General features: G+C 45.0%; 1 protein-coding gene across 1 annotated transcript in view; it reads left to right on the forward strand.

The window, feature by feature from the left end:
• SEC23A (SEC23 homolog A, COPII coat complex component) overlaps positions 1 to 22,823 on the forward strand; it is a 223,734-nt gene that overhangs the window by 172,753 nt on the left and 28,158 nt on the right. Inside the window, exons 14-16 of the mRNA XM_068253444.1 lie at positions 1,495 to 1,648; positions 10,539 to 10,616; positions 13,846 to 14,007. Of these exons, the coding sequence (XP_068109545.1) occupies positions 1,495 to 1,648; positions 10,539 to 10,616; positions 13,846 to 14,007 (394 nt within the window). The remainder of the gene's footprint in view (positions 1 to 1,494; positions 1,649 to 10,538; positions 10,617 to 13,845; positions 14,008 to 22,823) is intronic.

A 22,823-nucleotide genomic window follows, 5' to 3' on the forward strand; every position in this document is an offset into this window, starting at 1 on the left:
TAAGGGCTTGTGGATCCCCGTGTCCCCTCTGTGAACTGCTGTATTGGTCTGCCCAGGGTCCTGGCGAAGGTTTCGCTGTGGGTGCGCAGTGCGCTCCAGCGAGGCCTTCTGGGAGTAAGAGAGGTGGGGAGTGACGTTCACATCATCCGCCACTTCTAGTGTGGGAGCTATCAAGCCTAACAGGGAATCTGTCTCTTCCTGTTCTAACTGGCTGTACACTCCTAGGACTTCCCGTGTTCTGTCTGCATGGGCTCCTAACACATTCACAGGGATCATGCTTTCACCTGGGGTGTCTGCTACCTGGGGAATGGGGTCACTGAAGTATTTACCCTTCTCCCTGCACACCTTTAAAGTGAATGGGAACCGCATTTTTTAAAAAAAATGAAGCAAATACTTACCTAAGGAGAGGGAAGACTCTGGGTTGTATAGAGCCTTCCGTATCCTCTCTCGGTGCTCTCTATCCTGTACTGGTTCCCCCCCCCCCCCATTTCAATCCCCCACCGAAAGGGTATTTGGAAGTCTTCGGGAGTCGTGTCCTCCCGAAGACGTGCGGCTCCATACTGCACAGGCGTGAGCGTGCGTGCACAGGTGCAGTACTGGGCCGCCCTTTTTCAGAAGCACTCGGGCTCCCTGAAGACTTCTGAAGCCTCCCTTTGGCCGGGTAAAGCAGTATTTGACTAATTTAGTCAAATACTGCTACCGGGCAAGCGGAGGTCTCCGCTCACAGGAAGTTCCATAAAGCACTTAGTGATCGGAGACCGGCCAGAAGGAGGTATGTGCTCAGCTTGCCTGCCGCCGCCGCGGCTGCCACGAGCACCACCAATGATTGCTTGCAGGAGGGGAGCGCTGAGAGGGGAGCCCGAGGTGAGGGAGGGGGGGGGAATTTCCCCCCTCCCCACCGATCTGCAGCCACACTCTCCTCTTATGCTGCGACCCCTCTTGCCCCCAAAAAGTCCCCGAGCGGGGCCCTACGGCAGGGGTCGCATCCCCTATTGTTACGCCAGTGGGTGTTCTCTTTTTAGAAAGTGGTTATTTTTTCGTATATTTTAGAACTGTGCTGTATTATCACAATTTTGGATCCTCACTTGACTTGATTTTCCAAGAAGGCATTTTATTATTGTTTTTTTTCTGCTCTGTTCCCAAGAGATTATATCACTCTGATTGAATTGGACAGAAATCTTGTGACCCATCATATCTAATCAATAGATTTTTGATCGATTCTGACATACAATTGAAACTATTGATCAGACTGAAAAGTTACAGTGATAGGGTCCAGAGAGGTTGTCAATCAGTGATGCTTCAAACAGTGCAAGGCTGCGGTACCATTGATTTTCAATTGATTTTCTGCTGGAATGTATTTCATTTTATTTGATTGGAGGGAGATCGATTTTTTGCCACATAAGGTAGCAATCGATAAGTGTATGGCTAGCTATAGTTTATTTGCAAGATTAGTGTTAGCTGTTAACATTTACCGTATATGATTTGTACTTTCAGTTGGGCCGATGCTCAGACTCAGATCCAGAGCATTGCAGCATCTTTTGATCAGGAGGCTGCAGCTATCCTCATGGCCAGACTGGCTGTATACAGAGCAGAGACTGAGGAGGGTCCAGATGTCCTGAGATGGCTCGATCGGCAGCTCATACGATTGGTAAGATGTCCACATTTTGAAGAGTTTGTAGCATTGTTGTTAGTAGTCATTAATCTCTATAAGCAGAGATTGGTGGATAGAGGTCCATAAATCACAGCATCCAACGACAATTAATAATCCACTGCATCCAGTCTATACTCACTTTTATTAAGTCAGTACAGAAAATGATGAATTCCCTGTGGAGATTCTCATTTACAGTAACCCAATACATTGTGTATCCCACATAAAATAAGATAGTTTTCACTGGACACATTTTATGTTCCAGATAGAATAACCATCGGAAGTGGCCTTCAACTTCATTATAATATACTTTAATGCTGTCTTATCATTTTTACAAAAATGCTTTTAATACCATACACACCTTCTGCCTCGTAATTTAACATCCTTGATCATGCGCCGGCAGCTGGGATTGCTCTGCATGCGCACAACGTAGTTGTGACGTAGTGCGCATGCGCAGAGCGCACTCGAGCGTGAGCACACGATCAAGGACGCAAAACTCCAGGAAGCACCGACCCGAAAGGTTCCAGTGAACGTTAGGCCTTGACAGAGGGGGATGGAGGAGAACGGTGAGAGGGGTGGGCATGATTTGAGCATCCTACACTTGCCTGCTCCCCCCCCCCCCATCCCCCCATTTTTTAATTAAAAAGGACTAAGGTATTCTTCAAAGAGGAGCTGTAGGAAGAGGATTTTTTAACAAAACAAAGAAAAACATTGTGTTATAAGGAAAATAAAAAGAGATAAGCAGAAGAGAGGAAATAAAATCATCTCACCTTGTCAGCGTGGTGTAGAGAAAATATCTCATGCAGCATGGGAGAAATCATGTTTACTACTAGCACGCAGTACAAGAGGGTCTTTTTTGATCTCTTAGTTTAAAACACATCCCTTTTTTTTCTCGTAGTAATACCCAAGTTTTTCCAGATCGCTTAGGGAGGGAACACACTTGCTGGAATCAATCAGCTGCACTTGTCATTGAAGTCAATGGCCCCCCTCCGGAAATATACGTCATCAGCAGTTGTGTGCATTCACATTTTCCCAGCGATTTTAAATTGCATAGCTTTCTGCTTTTTTTTTTTTCCACACAACATGTGCATTTGTAATAACAATGTATTCCACCGCATCTAAAAAATCGCGGAACAAACGTGAAAATTACGTTTGGGAAACTTGACCGCAAATGCAAATGCACCATGATGGAAACCTTGGAATCCTGGGGAAAAACGCCCCTGCAAGTGTATTCCCCTCCTTAGGGCCCTGTTTCACACAACTAGTCTGCATTCTGGGACAGCAGTAATGATTGGCTAGATAAATCACATTCAGTGATAAAGTATTTGCAAGGTGTTGCCGAATAGATGTGTGAAGTCTTTAGACATTCCTGCCCTTGGCTAGGTTCAGATGCAATTTTTATTTATCTGTACCTTAACATGGCAGATCAGCTCAGAATCGTTTAATCCAGGTTTATAATAACCACTGATGTTTCTGCTTCCAAACTATGTTCTCTGCAACTATTATGTGTAATTAGACATTTGTTTTGTAAATATTTCCAGTTTACATGTGAAACACCTACTGTCGATGCTGTGGTTTAATTAAAATTGGTGCTCGTGTTTTAGGTCAATTTATATTTAACAGATATCTAATGATTAGGTATTCTCGAAGTCAGGGGTGCCTATTTGGTAGATCGTGATCTACTGGTAGATCACAAAGGACTCTGGGTAGATCCCACACCCTGCCCGCCTAAGTGATATACACGCATAGCTCCCAACTGTCCCTCTTTTGGAGGGACAGTCCCTCTTTGGGAGCCCTATCCCTCTGTCCCTCTTTCCTCCTCATTTGTCCCTCTACTAAAAAATGTGTTTGACTCTAAACTTTATTCCCATCCTTTAAATTGATATATTTCTCATTTTAAAATGTTAATATGAAGGTAAATGAACCAGGATAGAAAGGACCAGTGTGGTTTGAATTACAAAACAACATATTTTTCTTATAAAATCTTTATGGTATGCGTGACTAGGGGTGTGGCAGGGGTGTTTCTTAACCATTTCCCCTCCCCGGGATGAGTAACTACGCCCCTGCAAAATGCCACAACTCTGTGCAGGGGCGTAGGTACTACGTCTCTCCTGCCGCGTCCCGACCCGCTTGCCAAAAGGTTAAGTGTCCCTCTCTCTCATCTCAAAAAGTTGGGAGGTATGTATACGCGTCATACTCTGTCTCTTTGACTTGGATGAAATTAGTGTGAAATGATGTCCTGGAGTTTTGTACAGAAGTGTAGAGGATTATGATGTTGCAGGTCGGGAGCCAGACATAAGTATTATGTGCTGCTGCTAATCACTATTTTTCTATACACTAAGCATGATATTGTGACAGTTTTGGGCAAGCACTGTTCTGTTTGGCTTACTGAAGAGGTCTCTATGATATGTATCTTATTGCCTGGCGGTTCATGGTAATCATTGATGGACTGCCGCTGTGCATGTGCTGTAGTTGTGGCTTGCATCTTAAAGGGAACCTTAACTGTGAGGGGAAAAAAATTAACTTACCTGGGGGCTTTCCCAAGCCTCCTGCAGCCGTCCTGTGCCCGTGCCGGTCCTTCGGTGCCCTCCGGTCTCCCTCCGCGGCTAAGTTTCGTTTTCGGCCGACTGCCAGTCGTCCTCGGGCAAAGAAGAATCAGAATCAGAATCAATTTTATTTCGCCAAGCATGACTGGGTCAGGCCCGGAATTGGGTTTGGCACAATGGAGCAATACATAGAAAGAAAGGCAGGAAAACATTAGAATGACAGTAGTATCTCAAACTCAAGTATAAGCATACACGAATATACAATCACAATTAGATATACACATCCGAAGTCCGCCACTCCTATGCAGGTGGTAGGGCGCTGATGGTGGGTGGTAGGATGTTAAGGGAGTTCAGGAGGCTAACGGCCATCGGAAAGAAAGAGTTCTTGTGTCTGCTGGTCTTGGTGGGGATGGCCCGAAGTCTCCGACCCAGTGGAAGTGGGGTGAAAAAACAGTGGCCTGGGTGAGAGAGGTCACTTGCAATCCTCAGTGCCCTGGCTTGCAGTCTTGTGTTATACAGGTGGTCAAGTGGGGGCAGAGTTCACCCAATGATCCTCTCCGCCGACCTAATGATCCTCTGTAATTTGTGCCTGTCACTGGCGGTGGCTCCCACATACCAGACCAAGATGGCGGAGCAGAGGATCGATTCAATGGTGGCAGTGTAAAAGCATGTTAGAATCTCCTGAGCCATGCCGAACTTCCGCAGTTGGGAGGAAGAAGAGTCTTTGCTGGGCTTTCCGTTGGGTTGACGTGATATTGGCTCTCCAACTAAGATCGCTGGAGATGGTGGTGCCCAGCAGGCGAGCGCTGGGCACTCTGGTCACCTCTGTGCCATCGATGTAAATGGGAGGTGGGGTAGGTGCTGACTTCCTAAAGTCAATTATAAGTTCGACGGTTTTGGCCGTGTTGAGCACCAGGCTGTTCTCTTTACACCAGTGGCATAGTCTTTCCACCTGCTGCTGGTACTCCCGGATGTTGTCATTGGTGACGAGGCCAACAATGGTTGTGTCATCCGCAAATTTTATGACTTTGACAGAGTCTGCCGTGGATCTGCAGTCATTTGTGTAAAGGGAGAAGAGCGGCGGGGGCAAGACGCAGCCCTGGGGTGCCCCTGTGTTTGTAAACTCTACCCGTGAGTGGATGTCCCCCAGCTTGACAACTTGGGATCTGTTGGAGAGAAAGTCGGTGATCCATAGCCGTAGAGTGGAGTGGACCCCCAGTGTGGTCAGGACATTCTGGAGGGTGCGTGGGCATATAGTGTTAAAAGCCGAGCTGAAGTCTAGTAGCAGTACTCTGGCATAAGCATCCCTCCTGTCTAGATGGTTGTAGATGTATTCCAAACAGATGTTTAGAGCATCATCAGTGGACCTATTTGCCCTGTAGGCGAACTGGAGTGGGTATAGTAGGGGCAAGGTGGATAGCTTGAGGGTGGATAAGACCACTCTCTCTAGGGACTTCATGATGACGGAAGTCAGGGCTACAGGCCTGTAGTTGTTGAGGTCGGAGATGCCCTGTTTCTTAGGAACTGGAATGATGGTGGACCTCTTGAAGCAGGCCGGGACGCTGCCCTCTGTCAGAGACCTGCTAAAGATGGCAGATAGGATGGGGCAAGTTGTTCCGAACAGGTTTTGAGGCAGGCTGGGGACACGCCGTCAGGTCCCGAGGCTTTCCTGGCATTTAGCGTGGACAGGAGATGCCGAACGTCTGCCTCCCTCACTTCCAGAGAGAGTGAGTCCACACTTGGGTCGCTGTGCGCGGGGGCTGGGGGGGGGAGGAGGTGGTGGGTGCCCCCCTGGCTCAGTCTGCCTTTCAAACCTACGGTAGAATTTGCTTAGTTCTTCAGCTAATTCGAGGCTGGGTGTTGCATGTTGCGGGGGAGGCTTGTAGTTGGTGGCAGCCTTAAGCCCTTGCCATACGGCTTGTGAGTTGTTCGAGCGCAGGTTCTGCTTCATCCTCTCAGCAAACTCCTTCTTTGCGACTCTCAGCTCTCGCTTCAGAGCGTTCCTCGCCTTCCTGAATTCCTCCTGGTTTCCCGCCTTGTGAGCCTCCTCCTTACGTTTCCGCAGTAGCCGTAGCTTGTTGGAGAACCACGGTTTGTTATTCAGGTAGACCTTGAACGATTTGGTTGGGACGCAGGAGACCTCGCAGAAGCTGATGTAAGAGGTGACATTGTCCGCCCACTCGTCCAGGTCTGGAGCTACCAGGGATTCCCAGTCCGTGCAATCAAAGCAGGCTTGAAGGTGAAGCTTGGCCTCATTAGACCACACCTTGGAGGACTTCACGGCCGGTTTTGCTGATTCCAGGAGCCTTCTGTAGGTAGGGATGAGATGAACAAGGCAGTGGTCGGAGGAGCCAAGTGCCGCCCCAGGGATAGCGTTGTAGGCATTCTTCAATGGCGTGTAACAGTAATCGAGGGTGTTCGGGCCTCTGGTAGGGCAGGCAACATGCTAGTGGTAGCGTAGCAGCTCTTGTCGAAGGTTTGCCCTGTCGAAGTCTCCCATGACTATGAACAGCGAGTCTGGGAGGGATATTTCCCACTGCGAGATGCTGTCACTGAGGGAATTCAAGGCAGATTTGGCGTCAGCATCAGGGGGAATATACACTCCGACAAGGACATAGGAGGAGAACTCCCGTGGTGAGTATGCTGGCCTGCAATTCACGAGTAGAAGTTCTAGGTCTGGGGAGCACTTCCTGTCAAGTACTGGTGGGGTTGGACACCAAGAGGAGCTGACGTAGAAGCAGATGCCACCTCCTCTCTTCTTCCCAGAGAGGGAAGGGTCCCGGTCCGCCCGTATGAGGCTGAAGCCTGGGAGGTGTAGGGCGTTCTCCGGGATGTTCTCATGTAGCCAAGTCTCCGTGAAGCAGAGTACTGGGGTGTTCCTCCCGAGCTCCCACCTGCCGCAGAGGAGACGCAGTTCGTCCAGTTTGTTAGGGAGAGAGCGGACATTTGCCAGGAGTACCGAGAGGATGGCTGACCTCAAGCCCCTCTTCCTGAGTCTCACGCAGGCCCCAGCTCGACAGCCCCTTCGCCGCCAGCTTGCACTGGGCCAGGGAGCGGAGTCCAAGACTTGCTGTATGTAGTTCTGGACCCGTTTTGGCAGAAGATTGGCCTCAGGGAGTGGTGGGCCACGATGTTCCCACCGCAGAAGTTGCTCCCTGGAGTACGTGGTACGCGTGGTGGTGCGGGGGCGTGGCCGATGGCGGGAGTGGGGTGCCTACGGGGGGGTAAAGGAGCCTGGCATTGCCAAGGCGTCGCCCGCCACAGAGACAGCCCAGGTCCAAGTTAAAAGCAGACTCGTGCAGTTGAAGACAGTTTATCACGTGCGCAGTACAGTCTATCACATGAGCAGTTCAATACAGTCCCTCACAAGAACAGTGCGATACAGGCCATCGTATGAGCAGTGCAGTACCGGTTCACCACCCGAACAGTGCGATACAGTCCATCCCATGAGCAGTGCGGTACAGCAGTGCAGTACAGACAATCACATGAGCAGTGCAATACAGTCCAACTTGCGATCAGTGCAGTACGGTGCGATGCAGTCCATCACATGAGCAGTGCAATTCTGCCTCTGGCATGAGCAGTGCAATACAGTCCGTCTTATGAGCAGTGCAATACAGTCCATCTCATGAGCAGTGCGGTACAGCAGTGCATTACGGCCTAACGCATGGGCAGTGCGATACAGTCCATCCCATGAGCAGTGCAATACGGTACCCCCCATGAGCGGTGCAATACAGTCCATCCCATGAGCGGTGCAATCAAGCAGTGCAATACAGCCAGCAAGAGTGCAGATCATGTAACAGTCAGCATCAGTCTATAGTGAGCATTAAAAGCAGTAGTGGCAGCAGATGCAGTTCAATACATGTGTGTGAGCAGACAGCACGCAGGTCAGCAGCTCTTACCAGCCAGTGTTGTACCCCTCCAGGGAGGGCAGGGTGAGCTCCATGCTGGATCCCTGCTTCAGGTGAGCAGGGTGGGCTCTGTGTGGTGGGCAGGATGGTGGAGGTGGCTGGTGGGGTCAGCAGTGCGGGGGGCACTCTTTCGTCTGTCCGCCTCACCACGTGGGGGGGGGGGGGGCACCGGCGGGGCAGAGATGGAGGTGTCCTGATCTGCCGACAGCAGATCTCTCCCAGCTGCTTGTGCAGTGTCCGTGGGCAGCAGCTGCCTTGGGTGGGGGCCTCAGTGGGCTGGATGCTGCCGGTGCCCGCCTCCGACGTCTCGGCCACCAGCCGCAGGGATCAGGGTCAGATGTGGGCAGTGGACGGCTGGGCCTGCCTCCTCCGAGGTGCGGTGGGTGAGAGCAGAGTGGTCCGGGGCTTCTCCCCGCGGGTGGCTCTCGGTGCGCGTCAGCGGTATTGCGCTCAGGGGCCCTCTCCACCTGGTGCGCAGCAGCGGTGTGGCGCTCGGGGCCCTCTCCACCTAATACGCGGCAGCGGAGTAGCGCTCGGGGCCCTCTCCCTCCGTCTTGCATCATGCGGACACGCTTTACGGGTCTTTACAATGGGGATTGCGGAAGAAGAGGACGCTTTGCCCGAGGACGACTGGCAGTCGGTCGAAAACGAAACTTAGCCGCGGAGGGAGACCAGAGGGCACCGATGGACCGGAGCGGGCACAGGACGGCTGCAGGAGGCTTGGGAAAGCCCCCAGGTAAGTGAATTTTTTTTCCCCCCACAGTTAAGGTTCCCTTTAAGGTGGATTCTAGCTGGTAGATCATTTTCAATTTGCAATTTTCGAAGTAGCTCACAAGCTGAAAAAGTTTGGGCACCTCGGCTCTAACTTATATTAGGTAGGCCAGTTTAAGGTCACTGAATAGCATTACACAATTGGTTCTATGTTCAAATTCAAACCAAGAAATTATCTTCATGGCTTTCCCATTTTTCCTGTATTTACTTGGTTTTCTTGCAGGCACTCTTGTCTCCACCCACATCCCAAGAACATATTGGTATTTTAATGAAGTACATGCAAAATGGGTGCCGTGGAAATTTGGGTGGCAGACGTAGCCGCTAGTAGAATAACAGTAAAATTGCAGATATTCTATAATTAGACCGTGGTTAATTTTACATATATATTACTATCGCTACATCTAAACCTATTTTCACACATGAGCCCCTCTGAGGGACCGTTAATAACAAGATAATATAATCGCTACAGCGCTAAACCTATTCTCACACATGAGCCCCTCTGAGGGACAGTTAGTGACAAGATAATATAATCTCTACAGCGCTGCGTAATATGTCGGTGCTATATAAATACTTAAATAAATGCCCTACCTATAGCTAATGGGTCTCCAGCACCTTCATTTCTGTTTATAGCCCGTATTAACATAGGTGTCTTTGGGGTTCCTAAACTTCTGCGGCACCTCTGGCGCTCTGATTTCCTGTTTCGTTTTTTTTTTCTTTCAAAAAGTTTTTATTGTTTTTCCATAAGAAAACAAGGAAGGCATAGTACAGAGGATTCTCATCATATCCAAATACATGTTAATACATATATTCTTACTATTCAGAACAGAGTAAACCAAATCTTCTGGGGGGTAACGTAGGGAAGGGTACAGCCTGGAAGCTAAAGTGGTCGCCGAGGCGACTGAGTCGCACATAAACATCAATTGGATGCTGGCAGCACGAGGCAACAGGTACCAGCATCCTACTTTGTCCAAACTTTTTGCTAGAAGACACATTTCACCAGGGAACCGTCTGCAGAGGTGACGGATCAGCAGCTAAAGGACAACAGGTTGTATGAGCAAAGACAAACAAGGGCAGGGGGAGAGGAAGAATTTAAAGCAGGTAGAAAGGCGGGTGGGGGGTAGAGGTGAGTTAAGTAGTGAAAAGGGAGAGGAAATGAAGATTAGAAATGATAGGGAAGAAAGACAGAAGGAAGGGCGAGAAGGAAGAGAGAAGAGGACACGGCTGACCTGCCATCTGTCGTGAGGAGCTAAACTTCTGTGATGTATTGTGGGATCCAGTGGGAATAGTTGAGAAAGTAGGGTTGCCAGATAGCTTCAAATTTTCGTTTTTAATTAGCTTTCAAAGAAAAAATGGCTCTAGAATGTGACTAGACAGTGATAGAGACATTAGAATGCAAAAGCCGTCCAAGGGACAATAAGTGTCATAAATTGGTCATTGAACTCAGTAAAGCATTGTGGGAAATGTTAGTGATATATAAATGCATAACTGTCATGATTGTAAAATAACTCTTAATCAGTTTTTGTAGTTTGTAGTATTGTCATATTCATCTTTGCCAGTCATCTAGGGATTGTTGTTGATAATTGAAAGGTGATTTTTATTTACAGGATTTAGTTGTTCTCTTAAAAATGCATTTTATGTTTTGCTTTGTTTTATTTTTTTCTTAAGTGTCAGAAGTTTGGAGAATATCACAAGGATGATCCCAACTCTTTCCGCTTCTCAGAAACATTTTCTCTGTACCCTCAGGTAAGCTCAGTGTCACTTTCACACGCTCCACCAAAAACACAGAAGTAGAAACTGTTCTGAGGATGTGCACGTATTTGCAGAAAACGACGGTAGACGGCCATGTGGATTTCATCAGTTTATGTGGCGCTGTCATAGGGATGTTTGCACTAGGATTACTTCAGCTTGTTTCATAAAAGATTATAGTCACTCTGTATATGGTTACTAGCTGCAGAGAAGAGGCTATGAGACTGATATACTGGACTAAACGGATAGGTAATATCTCACTCTGCATTCCTTGTTGCTTCCTTGTATCACATAACTCCACAAGAAAGGGTGTGTAATTAAAGTGGAACTAAACTCAGAACTTCCTATCTGCTCTAAAAGATCAGCCACAGCATTATAACCTTTATGGAAAAATAATATCTTCATTACAATTTATGGAAATCCTAGAAAGACCTGAAGTTGTACATGGTTTCACATTTGCAGGAAGCACTAAAAGGGTTAAACCTCAGTGTTTACTGTATGGAGAGCTTTCTAGGCAGAACTTTCTTGCAGTCTATTCACAGTTGCTCAAAATAACTAATTCGACAGTTTGATCTGGCTAAACAAAACCCAGAACACAGAGGATTTCTAAAGCAACTGTGTAAGTGGAATAAAAACGTTTCATTGTGTGATGTGCAAGAGTTCTGGTCTACTTTAAAGTGATGAGTGTCACTTTCTTACACGTAATGCTAATTTTACACTGGGACGTTATATATCCTATAAAAAGTCGTATTGTGCAGTATGCATACATTGCAATGCATCCAGTGAAGCATACATTATATAAAAAGTATGCTTCACTGTGACTGTATATGCACACGTTATCTGTTACCACACAGCATGCCTTACATTATTCCAATGGATTCCATTGCACCGCACTGATAATGCAGCGATGCGGGCGTACCATCCTACCTAATAAAACTCCTGTGTCTCTGCGTCGTTGTCCTGTGTCCATGCTTTTGTCGAAGTTGGCAGTTGGCACAGGAGGACAGGGCCAGGGGGTGTGTGCGCACATGTGTGCTGACATGCGGTGTCAGTGATGACGGGCGGGAGGGCGGCTGTGAGGGAGGCCTAGTGCCCGTTAGGTCTAGTCACAATATAATTGTATTGCATTTAGTGTGGTATTGTCTGACGCAACGTGTCAGTATGAAGGTAGCCAAAGTGAGTCTTTTGAGGTGCCCACAGCTGTGACTACTACAGACTTTGGCACTTTGTTATTGGCCTGAGGAGGCGGGCTGGTACGCGTGAAGCGTGTTGTCTTTTTAAAGGGAATGTCTAAGCAAAATAAAAAAATGAGTTTCACTTACCTGGGGCTTCTACCAGCCCCATGCAGCCATCCTGTGCCCTCGTAGTCACTCACTGCTGCTCCAGTCCCCCGCTGGCAGCTTGCCGACCTCGGAGGTCGGCGGGACGCATTGCGTACATTTTTACGCATTCCCGCTAGTGCAGAAACATTAACACATACATTTTTACGCGTTACTGGTTCAATGCGTACATTTTTACGCATTGAATCAGTAATGCGTAAAAATGTATGTGTTAATGTTCCTGCACTAGCGGGAATGCGTAAAAATGTACGCAAAGCGTCCCGCCGACCTCCGAGGTCGGCAAGCTGCCAGCAGGGGACCGGAGCAGCAGTGAGTAACTACGAGGGCACAGAATGGCTGCATGGGGCTGGTAGAAGCCCCAGGTAAGTGAAACTCATTTTTTATTTTGCTTGGACATTCCCTTTAATGCATCATTAAACCCAATTTTACCCATGTGATTTGTCCATTTATGGAGGTAAGATCCAATTACTCCTATACCTTATGATTTAAGATGGTTATATTCTGGGCGCCTCCAACAAGTTCTCGCAGTTGTAGTCCAACCCTTCGGGGTAGTATATGGAACACCACGTGTCCAAATACCTATGACATGGGATTTTGGGTGCAGGTTCTCTCGTCTGGAGTAACAAAATGGCTAGAGGCGCTCCTGACTTTGCTCCCAGCCCGGCCGGGAATCACATAGGGCCGGGCAGCCAGTATTCAATATAAATTGCCATGTTGGCACTCGGTGATAAATAAGTCGATTTTGGTTTGCAGTTTGGGCACTCGGCCTCTGAAAGGTTTGCCATCACTGCTCTAGTGGGTTCCAGGTCTGAAAGTAGTCAAGGCAGTGCATCAGCAGGACTGCCAAGCAACTGGTATTGTTTAAAATGATGATGTCATTAGGATAATAAAGGTATTCTAAGGTAAATGTAAGTTTTATATTTTTGTAGTTTCAAAGTCAACCTGATCAGAGTAAGAGGAATGTGTATGGGGAATTTCTAGGAGGCCAGAGTTACTGTTTGAAAATACAATTTGCTTAAAAATTGGTACAAGCATACATCAGTGCTCAAAAAAACTTTGTGGGTCATTTCCCCTAGTCTGCTGTGTTCAGCTAAGCAAAGGGCAAACGGCAGTGGAACATCAAATCGGTGAGGTAAGATTTTACCGAACCAAAATTTCATTCTTGTGCAGGTGCTACAAAGTGCACCAAATTTCGCCCCTTTTCTTATAAAAATTAATAAAATAATAAAAATGACAAAGTGGAAGAGATGAATGAGACGCAGTCTGCAACTACTCAGGCTTTGTTATTGTTATGGATTAATTAAACAGAAAGAGTGAGGTTTTTTTTTACTGTAGTTAAAGCGGATCTGAACTCAGAACGTCCTCTCTGCTCTAAAAGATACGCAACAGCAAAATAACCATAAGAAAAACATTTCTTTGTTACAGCTGATACAAATCCTGCAATAAATCTGCAGTGTTTCTACTATCTGCTTTCATGGAAGCAGACATATTGTTAACATTGTGTGCTTTCAAATGAGCTCATCTGCCTTGGCAGTCAGCTGACACTGGGAAGAGATCAAATAACAATTTGTTCTTGGTCACAGACAAGGGGGAATTAGACAGGCTAAACTCTCTACATACAGGGTACATTTCTCCGTTTGCCTTCTGCCCTGTGCAAGAGTTCAGGTCCACTTAAAGTTCTCAACATCTGTTTTCACTTTTCATTAACTTCTTGACAAGTTGAGTCCTGAAGTACATTATAATGGAAAAGAAGATGCAAGACCCATTCATAATAAATCATTGGGAATATTAATGCAGTAACTTCAGTTTATTACTATGGAGAAAGCATTCAAGTGCAAGTATCATTTAGTGTTTAACTATCTTGTTAATTTTCATTTATCTTGCAGTTTATGTTCCATCTCAGAAGATCACCATTTTTGCAAGTGTTTAACAACAGTCCTGACGAGAGTTCATATTACAGACATCACTTCATGCGACAAGACCTGACGCAGTCTCTTATAATGGTGCAGCCCATCCTCTACTCTTATTCCTTCAGTGGCCCCCCAGAGGTATGAAGCTTATTATTTAGTTTCAAAAGGATTTTATTGAACAATATGCTCATTATTACAATAACAGCTAATCAAACAATCCCCAACTTGGAGAGAAAACAGGAAATTTCAACATAGAAAATTTTAACATAAAACATATCATTCCACACATGGATACAAAAGCATAAACAGCGTACTTGGCACAGGAGGCATATATAGAGCACCAAAAAGAAGTCTTATTTGTTAACATGTCTACTTATATGACAAGAGGTCAGGGAGACAGAATCAATGACCGGAGACCAGGATTGTCAGTATAATCCAGCCAAGGCTGCCAAGTTTTAGTGAATACATCAATTGTATTGTTAACTATTGCAATTAGTCTTTCAGAAGTTAGGATATCTGTAATTATAGGTATCGTCATGTCAAGGGAGAGAGTGAGTTTTTGCCACATTCTAGCTATGTGAAGCTTGGCAGCCTTAGCAATGTGTTGAGCTAGGCGGTGTAATGGGTATTTCCACTCTTTAGGTGTGTCGCCTAACAATAACATGAATGGGTCTGGTGAAAGGTCTCTTTCCAATACAGAGCTTATAAGAGATGAGATTGAGGACCAATAGGCTTTGACTTTCGGACAAAACCATCAAATATGTGCATGATTACCATCTCTACCGCAATTTCTAAAGCAAGATTTGGGCCTGCTGCTGTCAATTCCATGTAGCATAGTTGGAGTGATGTGGGTTCTGTGTAGTACTTTTAAGCTTATTTCTATGTGGGAATAGTAGCTACTGCCCTTATTGATGGTAAGCTTCCCATTGTAACATTGGTTTAAGTTTAAGTGGATCTAGGGGTTGGGACAGCCCAGAGTAAAGGTGAGAGATAAGACCCCCTGTCAAAGGAGAGTGTTCACACCACCTTTCAAAGTGCGTGACAGCAGCAGGCCCCTCGGCAGCTCTCGGAATAGACTTATGGAAGGCGGAAATAAAATTCAGTTGGAGGAAAGAGTATTTTTAAATTGATCCCAAGTGGGAATATTATCTCTTATTAAAAATTGGCGTAATTGAGTAAGGCCTCGTTCACATCATTTAGTGCAGATGGCTGTGCGATTGGAACGCAACGCGTCCGATCGCACGCCATCTGCGCTCCTATGCGCTGCGCTGCAGATCCCATTCATTACAATGAATGGGATCTGCGCTGCGATTCCCAAAAATGCGTGCAGCACGCGATAGCGCAATCGCGCTGCCACGCAGCGCATATGATGGGAACGGTAGAAGGGCTGTCTATGCCCTTCTACCGTTCTTGCGTGTCGCACACTATACGCGCTGCCAAAATGCGGACGGCAGCGCGTATAGTCTGAACGAGGCCTAAGATCACTGCATTTCCACCATTGGAAAGAGTTCAGCTCCATCCCAGGGGGGAAAGCAGGATTGTTGAAAATCTGGGTAAGAGGAGATAGAGTGGATTGTAGTCTCTTGGGAAATCTTATTCTATACCATAGAGAGAGGGCATGATATGAGACTTGTGAAATTGACTTAAGAGTTGCTATTTTTGTATTAGTAGATAATAAAAGAGAGGATAGGCTAAGGGGCGCTAGTAGGTCGTTTTCAATCTGGGCCCAAAGTGGAGGGTTGTATTTAGAGACAATCAGGGCGAATTGAGCTATCCTGGCTGCTCGATAATAGTTGTTTAGATCTGGGAGGCCTAGACCTCCTCTGTCCCTATTCCAAAACATTGTTGTTGTTTTTTAGATTCTGCTATGTTTATAAGCCCAAACAAATCTAAAAATTAACCTCTGCAGCTCAGAGAGGGAGTTTTGGGTGACTGGGATTGGGAGTGAGCGGAAAAGATATAATATCTTAGGTAATAATGTTATACGAACAGCGTGTATCCTTCCTATCCAAGAGATTAAAGTGCAATTCCAGGACATCATATCCTGTTTTAGTTTATTGATCATTGTTAATATGGAACAGTTGCGAGGGCTCAGCAGGGATATTGATACCTAAGTAAGTTATATATTTCGTTTGGAATGTTATTCCCAGGGAGTTAACTAAGTGTTGGCTTTGTGTTCTGTTCATATTTGAAAAAAGGACTTCCGTTTTATTTATATTTAGTTTGAGGCCAAACTGTTTAACTATTTGTAGGGCAATAGGAATACTAGTGTGAGGGGATGATAGAGTAAGCAGCAGGTTGTCCGCAAATAAACTTGCTTTGTATTGTTTATCAGCTATTGGGATGCCAATGACGTCAGGGTTAGTTCTAACGGCTTCTGCTAGGGGCTCGATGACTAAGGCGAACAAGGCCGGGGACAGCACTGCCTCGTCCCTCTCTGTATATTTATGGGGATGTGGGAGTTTAAGGGTGACAGTGGGTGAGGAGTACAGACCAGATATAGCTTGTAAGAAGTTCCCTCCTATTCCTCCCTTTCTCAGAGATGCCAGCATATAAGGCCAACTTATGGTGTCAAACGCTTTTTCCATGTCTAGTGACACTAATGCAATAGGTTGGTTTTTATTGTTGGCACTGTGAAGGAGGTTGATGACTTTCCTGACATTGTCAGGGGCTTGACGGTTCGGGATAAACCCAACTTGATCTCTGTGGATCAACGCAAAAAGGACTTTAAAGAGTAACTGTCAGGCTGCAAAAGCTAATTTAAACCTCTATTCTCCTGTGTTAAACAGTTTAGAAGGAAGCCAAAAAGGCAATACTGAAGTTAAAAATCTCTCTTACTTTTGATGTGTGCTGAACAGCAAGGCTGTTATTCCCAAGCTCTTAAAAGGAGGAGAGGCCGCATAACATACTGCAAAGCATTCTGGGGCTGCTTCTCCCCACCTTGGGTCCTCCCCTCGGCTGCTAGTGAGAAGTTACAGGCTCATGTTACAGCAGCTTGTAATGCAGTCCAGCTCACAGCACTGAAAAATCACAGGGCAGAGTATACTGCATGAGTCTGCTATTGTTCCTAGCCACATGGCTAATTAATATTCACTGCACAGTAGTGTTGTCCATTAGGATCTTTTTTGTGAGTCAAATCATCAGGAAGCAGGGAGGACATGATGACACAATTGGCTTCATAGGAGACAGACAAACTTGGAACCTGCCATGAGCTGTCAGGAGCATCATTCTCTGCAAATACTATACAAAAATTCTGTGAGATCCAAACGTGGACAGTGAAATGCATATGTAATGTAAGTACAGCCAATATTTAGCTACTGATATATGTGTTTTTTTTTCTCGGAGACCTTATACCTAACAGCTCCTCTTTAAGTCTAGTGACCAGGATGGAGGTGAAGATCTTGTAGTCCAAGTTTAGTAAAGATATTGGACGATAATTCTTCACCTCCAGGTGATCTCGCTTAGGCTTTGGAATCACAGTAATGGTCGACTGTAGGAATTTTGGGGAGGGAACTTTCCCGTCGAGTATGGTGTTATAGAATCTAATGAGGTATGGAGTAAGAATCTTTTTATATTTTTTATAATCCTATTTTGGTTCCTGGACGTAGTTTCTACGTCCAGGAACCATGCGCGCTACCGCGCGCCCCCACGGCCGATCGCGCGCGTGCACGCGCACTCCCGGCCGCGGATTCGGTAGCCAGGGAATCAATGTATCGGGCTATGGTGCCCGATCATTGATTCCTCTCCCCCGCTGAAAAAGCGACAGCTTCTCTCGGAAGCTGCGCCTTTTCTGGCCGTTCCCTTCCCGATGCGTCACTGTAAGCGTATGTTACGCTTAGAGTGACGTCATGTAAACAAACTCATGGCCGCCATCTTGTGGCCAAAAAGTAATACTACACCTGTAAAAAAAAAAAAAAAAAAAATTAACACACATTTACATTTTAAATCTATTGTTTACCTCCCACCCTCCCAAAACTACCCAAATAAAATGTTTACTATAAAAAAAAAAAATTACAATTAAAAAAAAAAAAAAAATGTAAATATTTACCTAAGGGTCTAAACTTTTTAACCACTTCACCACTGAGGGGTTTTACCCCCTGAGCACCAGAGCAATTTTCACCTTTCAGCGCTCCTTCCATTCATTCGTCTATAACTTTATTATTACTTATCGCAATGAAATGAACTATATCTTGTTTTTTTCGCCACCAATTAGGCTTTCTTTAGGTGGGACATTATGCCAAGAATTATTTTTTTCTAAATGTGTTTTAATGGGAAAATAGGAAAAATGTGGGGAAAAAAATAATTATTTTTCAGTTTTCGGCCATTATAGTTTTTAAATAATGCATGCTACTGTAATTAAAACCCATGAAACGTATTTGCCCTTTTGTCCCGGTTATAAAACCATTTAAATTATGTCCCTATCACAATGTTTGGCGCCAATATTTTATTTGGAAATAAAGGTGCATTTTTTTCAGTTTTGCGTCCATACCTAATTACAAGCCCATAGTTTATAAAGTAACAGTGTTATACCCTCTTGACACAAATATTTAAAAAGTTCAGTCCCTAAGGTAACTATTTATGTATTTTTTTTAATTGTACATTTTTTATTTTTTTTTAATTACAAAAAAAAAAAAAATGGGGAGTGTGGGAGGTAATGAGTTAATTTTATGTGTAAAAGTCATTTATTTGTATGTGAAAAATGTGTAGGGTGTAGTTTACTATTTGGCCACAAGATGGCCACAGTAACTTTTTGTTTTAATGCGACCTCCAAGCTTCCTTCCGGAAGCTTGGAGGAAGTATAATGAGCATGGACACGTGAGTTTTTTCTCACAATGATCGCGCTGCCCATAGGAGAGCAGCTGATCATTGCGGGGCTTAGATCAACGAACGGGAATGGATTTTCCCGTTCATTGATCTCTGGGCGAGCGGGCGGCGGCGGTTTTACTAGCGGCGGGCGGCGTGTTTACGAGCGGGAGCGCGGGCAGCGTCGGGAACGCGGAAAGTACGTGTTTCTCCGTCCCTGGTTTTTAAAGGATGGAAAAAGGGGCGGAGAAATACGTACGCGCGGGGGTAAAGTGGTTAAATATCAATGTAAAGATGAAATATTTCTATATTTTTTTTATTTTAAACTTGTAAATAGTGATGGATGCAAAACGGAAAAAATGCACCTTTATTTCCAAATAAAATATTGTCGCCATACATTGTGATAGGGACATAATTTTAACGGTGTAATAACCGGGACATATGGGCAAATACAATATGTGAGTTTTAATTATGGAGGCATGTATTATTTTAAAACTATAATGGCTGAAAACTGAGAAATAATGAATTTTTTCCGTTTTTTCTTATTCTTCCTGTTAAAATGCATTTACAGTAAAGTGGCTCTTAGCAAAATGTACCCCCCAAAGAAAGCCTAATTGGTGGCGGAAAAAACAAGATATAGATCAGTGCATTGTGATAAGTAGTGATAAAGTTATAGGCTAATGAATGGGAGGTGAACATTTCTCACGTGAAAACGACGAAACCTGAATGGGTTAATCTCTTTATGGCAGAAAATACTTCAAGTTCTAAGATTGGTAGATTAACCAGCTGAGCGGTCTGGACGAGCTCAGCTCGTCCAACACCGCCAGCGGCTGCCGCTCAGGCCCTGCTGGGCCGATTTTAATGAAATAAAAAGCAGCACACGCAGCCGGCACTTTGCCAGCCGCGTGTGCTGCCTGATCGCCGCCGCTCTGCGGCGATTCGCCGCGAGCAGCCGCGAAAGAGGGTCCCCCCAGCCGCCTGAGCCCAGCGTAGCCGGAACAAAAAGTTCCGGCCAGCGCTAAGGGCTGGATCGGAGGCGGCTGACGTCAGGACGTCGGCTGACGTCGATGACGTCACTCCGCTCGTCGCTATGGCGACGATATAAGCAAAACAAGGAAGGCCGCTCATTGCGGCCTTCCTTGTTTATTCTGGGCGCCGGAGGCGATCGGAAGATCGCCTCCGGAGCGCCCTCTAGTGGGCTTTCATGCAGCCAACTTTCAGTTGGCTGCATGAAATAGTTTTTTTTTTATTTAAAAAAAACCCTCCCGCAGCCACCCTGGCGATTTAATCAGAACGCCAGGGTGGTTAAGGGTTGCTGCTTTATGTGGTCTGAGGTGAGGGGTACGAATGGAGCTCAAAAATGAACCAATTGGAGAGGGGTCTGGGTTTCTTGATGAATTAGAGTATAGGTCTTGATATTATTTAAGAAATATGTTGTATATTTTTAAAGGGTCTGAAGTGACATTTCCATTTTTATATTTAATTTGCAGAATTTTATTGAGGTTGTGGCCATCTCTTCGCTTCCTAGCTAGCCATGTGTTGGGCTTATTATACTGCGTATATATTTTAGATTTTGTCCAGTGGATTGCTTTTCCCGTTTTGGCTGAAAGGAGTATGTTTACTTGGGCTGATATGTCCAGGATTTGTTTGTATAGATATACGGAAGGGTTTACAGCGTGGGCCAATTTCAATCTACATAGTTTGTTTTCTAGGTTTAGTTCCTGTACTGATTTGGATTTTTTTGTAGAGCGATGCAGTTTTTATTAAAAAAAACCCTGATGGATGGTTTATGTGCTAGCCAAAGGTAATTTGGGCTGATGTGTTGCGTATCGTTCAGTCTAAAGTATTCTAGCAACCGCTCCTCAACGTCAAGACAAATAGTAATATTAGTCAGCAGGCTCTCATTCAGGCGTACGTTAAAAAGGGGCGCTGGGAAAAAAGGGCGCCGGGTTTTTAACGATAAGCATGGATAACGTTTAAAAAAATATTGTACTGTTTTTCGTTTAAAATTAATGTTTTTTAAAGTTATAAATCATTAAATAATGTGCATTAAATCGGCAATTGTAAAAACGTTAATCTTTCGTTTAAATAGTGAAACGTATAATAACGTTTAAAAAAAAAAATTACTAAGTAACCCTCCCTGTACCTACCCCTAACCCCTAGACCCCCCTGTTGATGCCTAAACCTAAGACCCCCCCTGTTGGTGCCTAAGTAACCCTCCCTGTACCTACCCCTAACCCCTAGACCCCCCTGTTAGTGCCTAAACCTAAGACCCCCCTGTTGGTGCCTAAACCTAAGACCCCCCTGTTAGTGCCTAAACCTAAGACCCCCCTGTTGGTGCCTAAACCTAAGACCCCCCTGTTGGTGCCTAAACCTAAGACCCCCTGTTGGTGCCTAAACCTAAGACCCCCCTGTTGGTGCCTAAACCTAAGACCCCCCTGTTGGTTTTTCCGTTTAAAAATAATGTTAAAAAAAAATGTACTGTTTTTCGTTTAAAAATAATGTTTGAAAAAAAATATTGTACTGTTTTTCGTTTAAAAATAAAATTTAAAAATGTATAAATCATTAAATAATGTGTAATCATGAGAAACAGTAATAAAACATTAAGTCTCCGGGCGCCGCTTTTAAAACGTTATTTTTCTCCGGCGCCCTTTTTTCCTATCGGGCGCCCATTAAACGATATTTATTATAGGAGTGAATGGCGGCGCCCGATTTGTCCACTAGCCTCAGGCGCCCGAATTTACGGTTTCCCTCATTCAGTCTACATGATGAGCGAACTTGGGGCGTAGATAAGATTCAGCAGTTGTGCTTACAATATCGTGATCGGACCAGGCAGAGACCTTGTGCCTAGAATATAAAAGATTATGAATCAAATCTGCAGAGAATAATATTAAGTATATGCGTGAGTAGGTTTTGTGGGCCGTAGTATAATACGTATAGCTTCTGTTTTGAGGGTTATGTTCCCGCCAAGTATTAACCAATCGATGGGAAGCTAGTAACGAGGTGAGCTGACGCGCAAGCAAGTGTTGTCTCGACGTGAGAGTGGCGCCAGATTTGTCAGTTGAAGGATTAGGAACAATGTTGAAATCACCTGCCCAAATTATCCTTGTATTGTTAATATTTGAAATGTGTGATAGAACTAGTTTAATTGCAGGTATAGGTGCGTCAGGTGGGGCATATACATTTATAAGGCATATTGCAGCATCCTGTATAGAACCAATTATCATGTGAAACCTGCTTTCCTCGTCCTCTATGGTCTTATCAATTCTTAATGGTAGAGAATTCTGTATAAGAGTAAAAACTCCTCTATGTTTCTTGGTTGCAGAGGAGGCAAAATAGCGTTGGAAATTTTTGTAGAAATACTTGGGGATGGAAGTTTTAGTAAAGTGTGTTTCTTGTATGCAAATAACATCAGGATTGCATTTTTGGTAATCAAGAAAGGCCTTTCTTCTCTTAGTTGGGGAATTTAGTCCTTTAGCGTTATAAGAAATATTAAAAGTTGTCATTTTAACTAGATAAGGGGGGAATGCCAAGATATGTTAAAATTCTGTAATATGCTTTTAGTCTGTTCCTGCTGTGCAACCAAGTCATAGGGTGAGTGTGGAACGTCAACATAACAACACGTATAACATAAACATTGGAGTACTAAGACTCCAGGTGAGGTAAACAACCTCTGAGAGACAAGGTACATTGCCAGCCATAACAATAAGTTGGCAGTGCGGCTCATCTAGTGTGGGACAGCACAAACTGACTCGTGCAGCGAGGAGCAAGCATGACATAATAAACATAGGTTATTGCTGGGCGGATTCTTCACCAGATATTACCGAGGTTTAATATTATCATCTATTTTAGAAAAAGGGTTGTGGGCAGTATCCCTGATGAACTATATACAGCATGCCATTTAAAATAGGAAAAGTAGTTTACATTACAGTAGACATGAGAGCCATTAGAACAACTGAGATAAGTCTGATGTAATGTAAGGAGGCTAAGAGCAATCAAGAGGGGCTGGTATAATTCAACAGCTACCCTCCCATTCCTCCCAGTTCCCCTCACCAGGTTGATCGTTGTGTTGGCAGGCACTTAACGGTTTATTGTTAAGGAATTTAGGACCTTGCACAGATAATACGCTAAAGCATTATTATAGATGTGGC

The sequence above is a fragment of the Hyperolius riggenbachi genome, chromosome 9 (assembly GCF_040937935.1).
Source record: "Hyperolius riggenbachi isolate aHypRig1 chromosome 9, aHypRig1.pri, whole genome shotgun sequence".
Taxonomy (NCBI): domain Eukaryota; kingdom Metazoa; phylum Chordata; class Amphibia; order Anura; family Hyperoliidae; genus Hyperolius; species Hyperolius riggenbachi.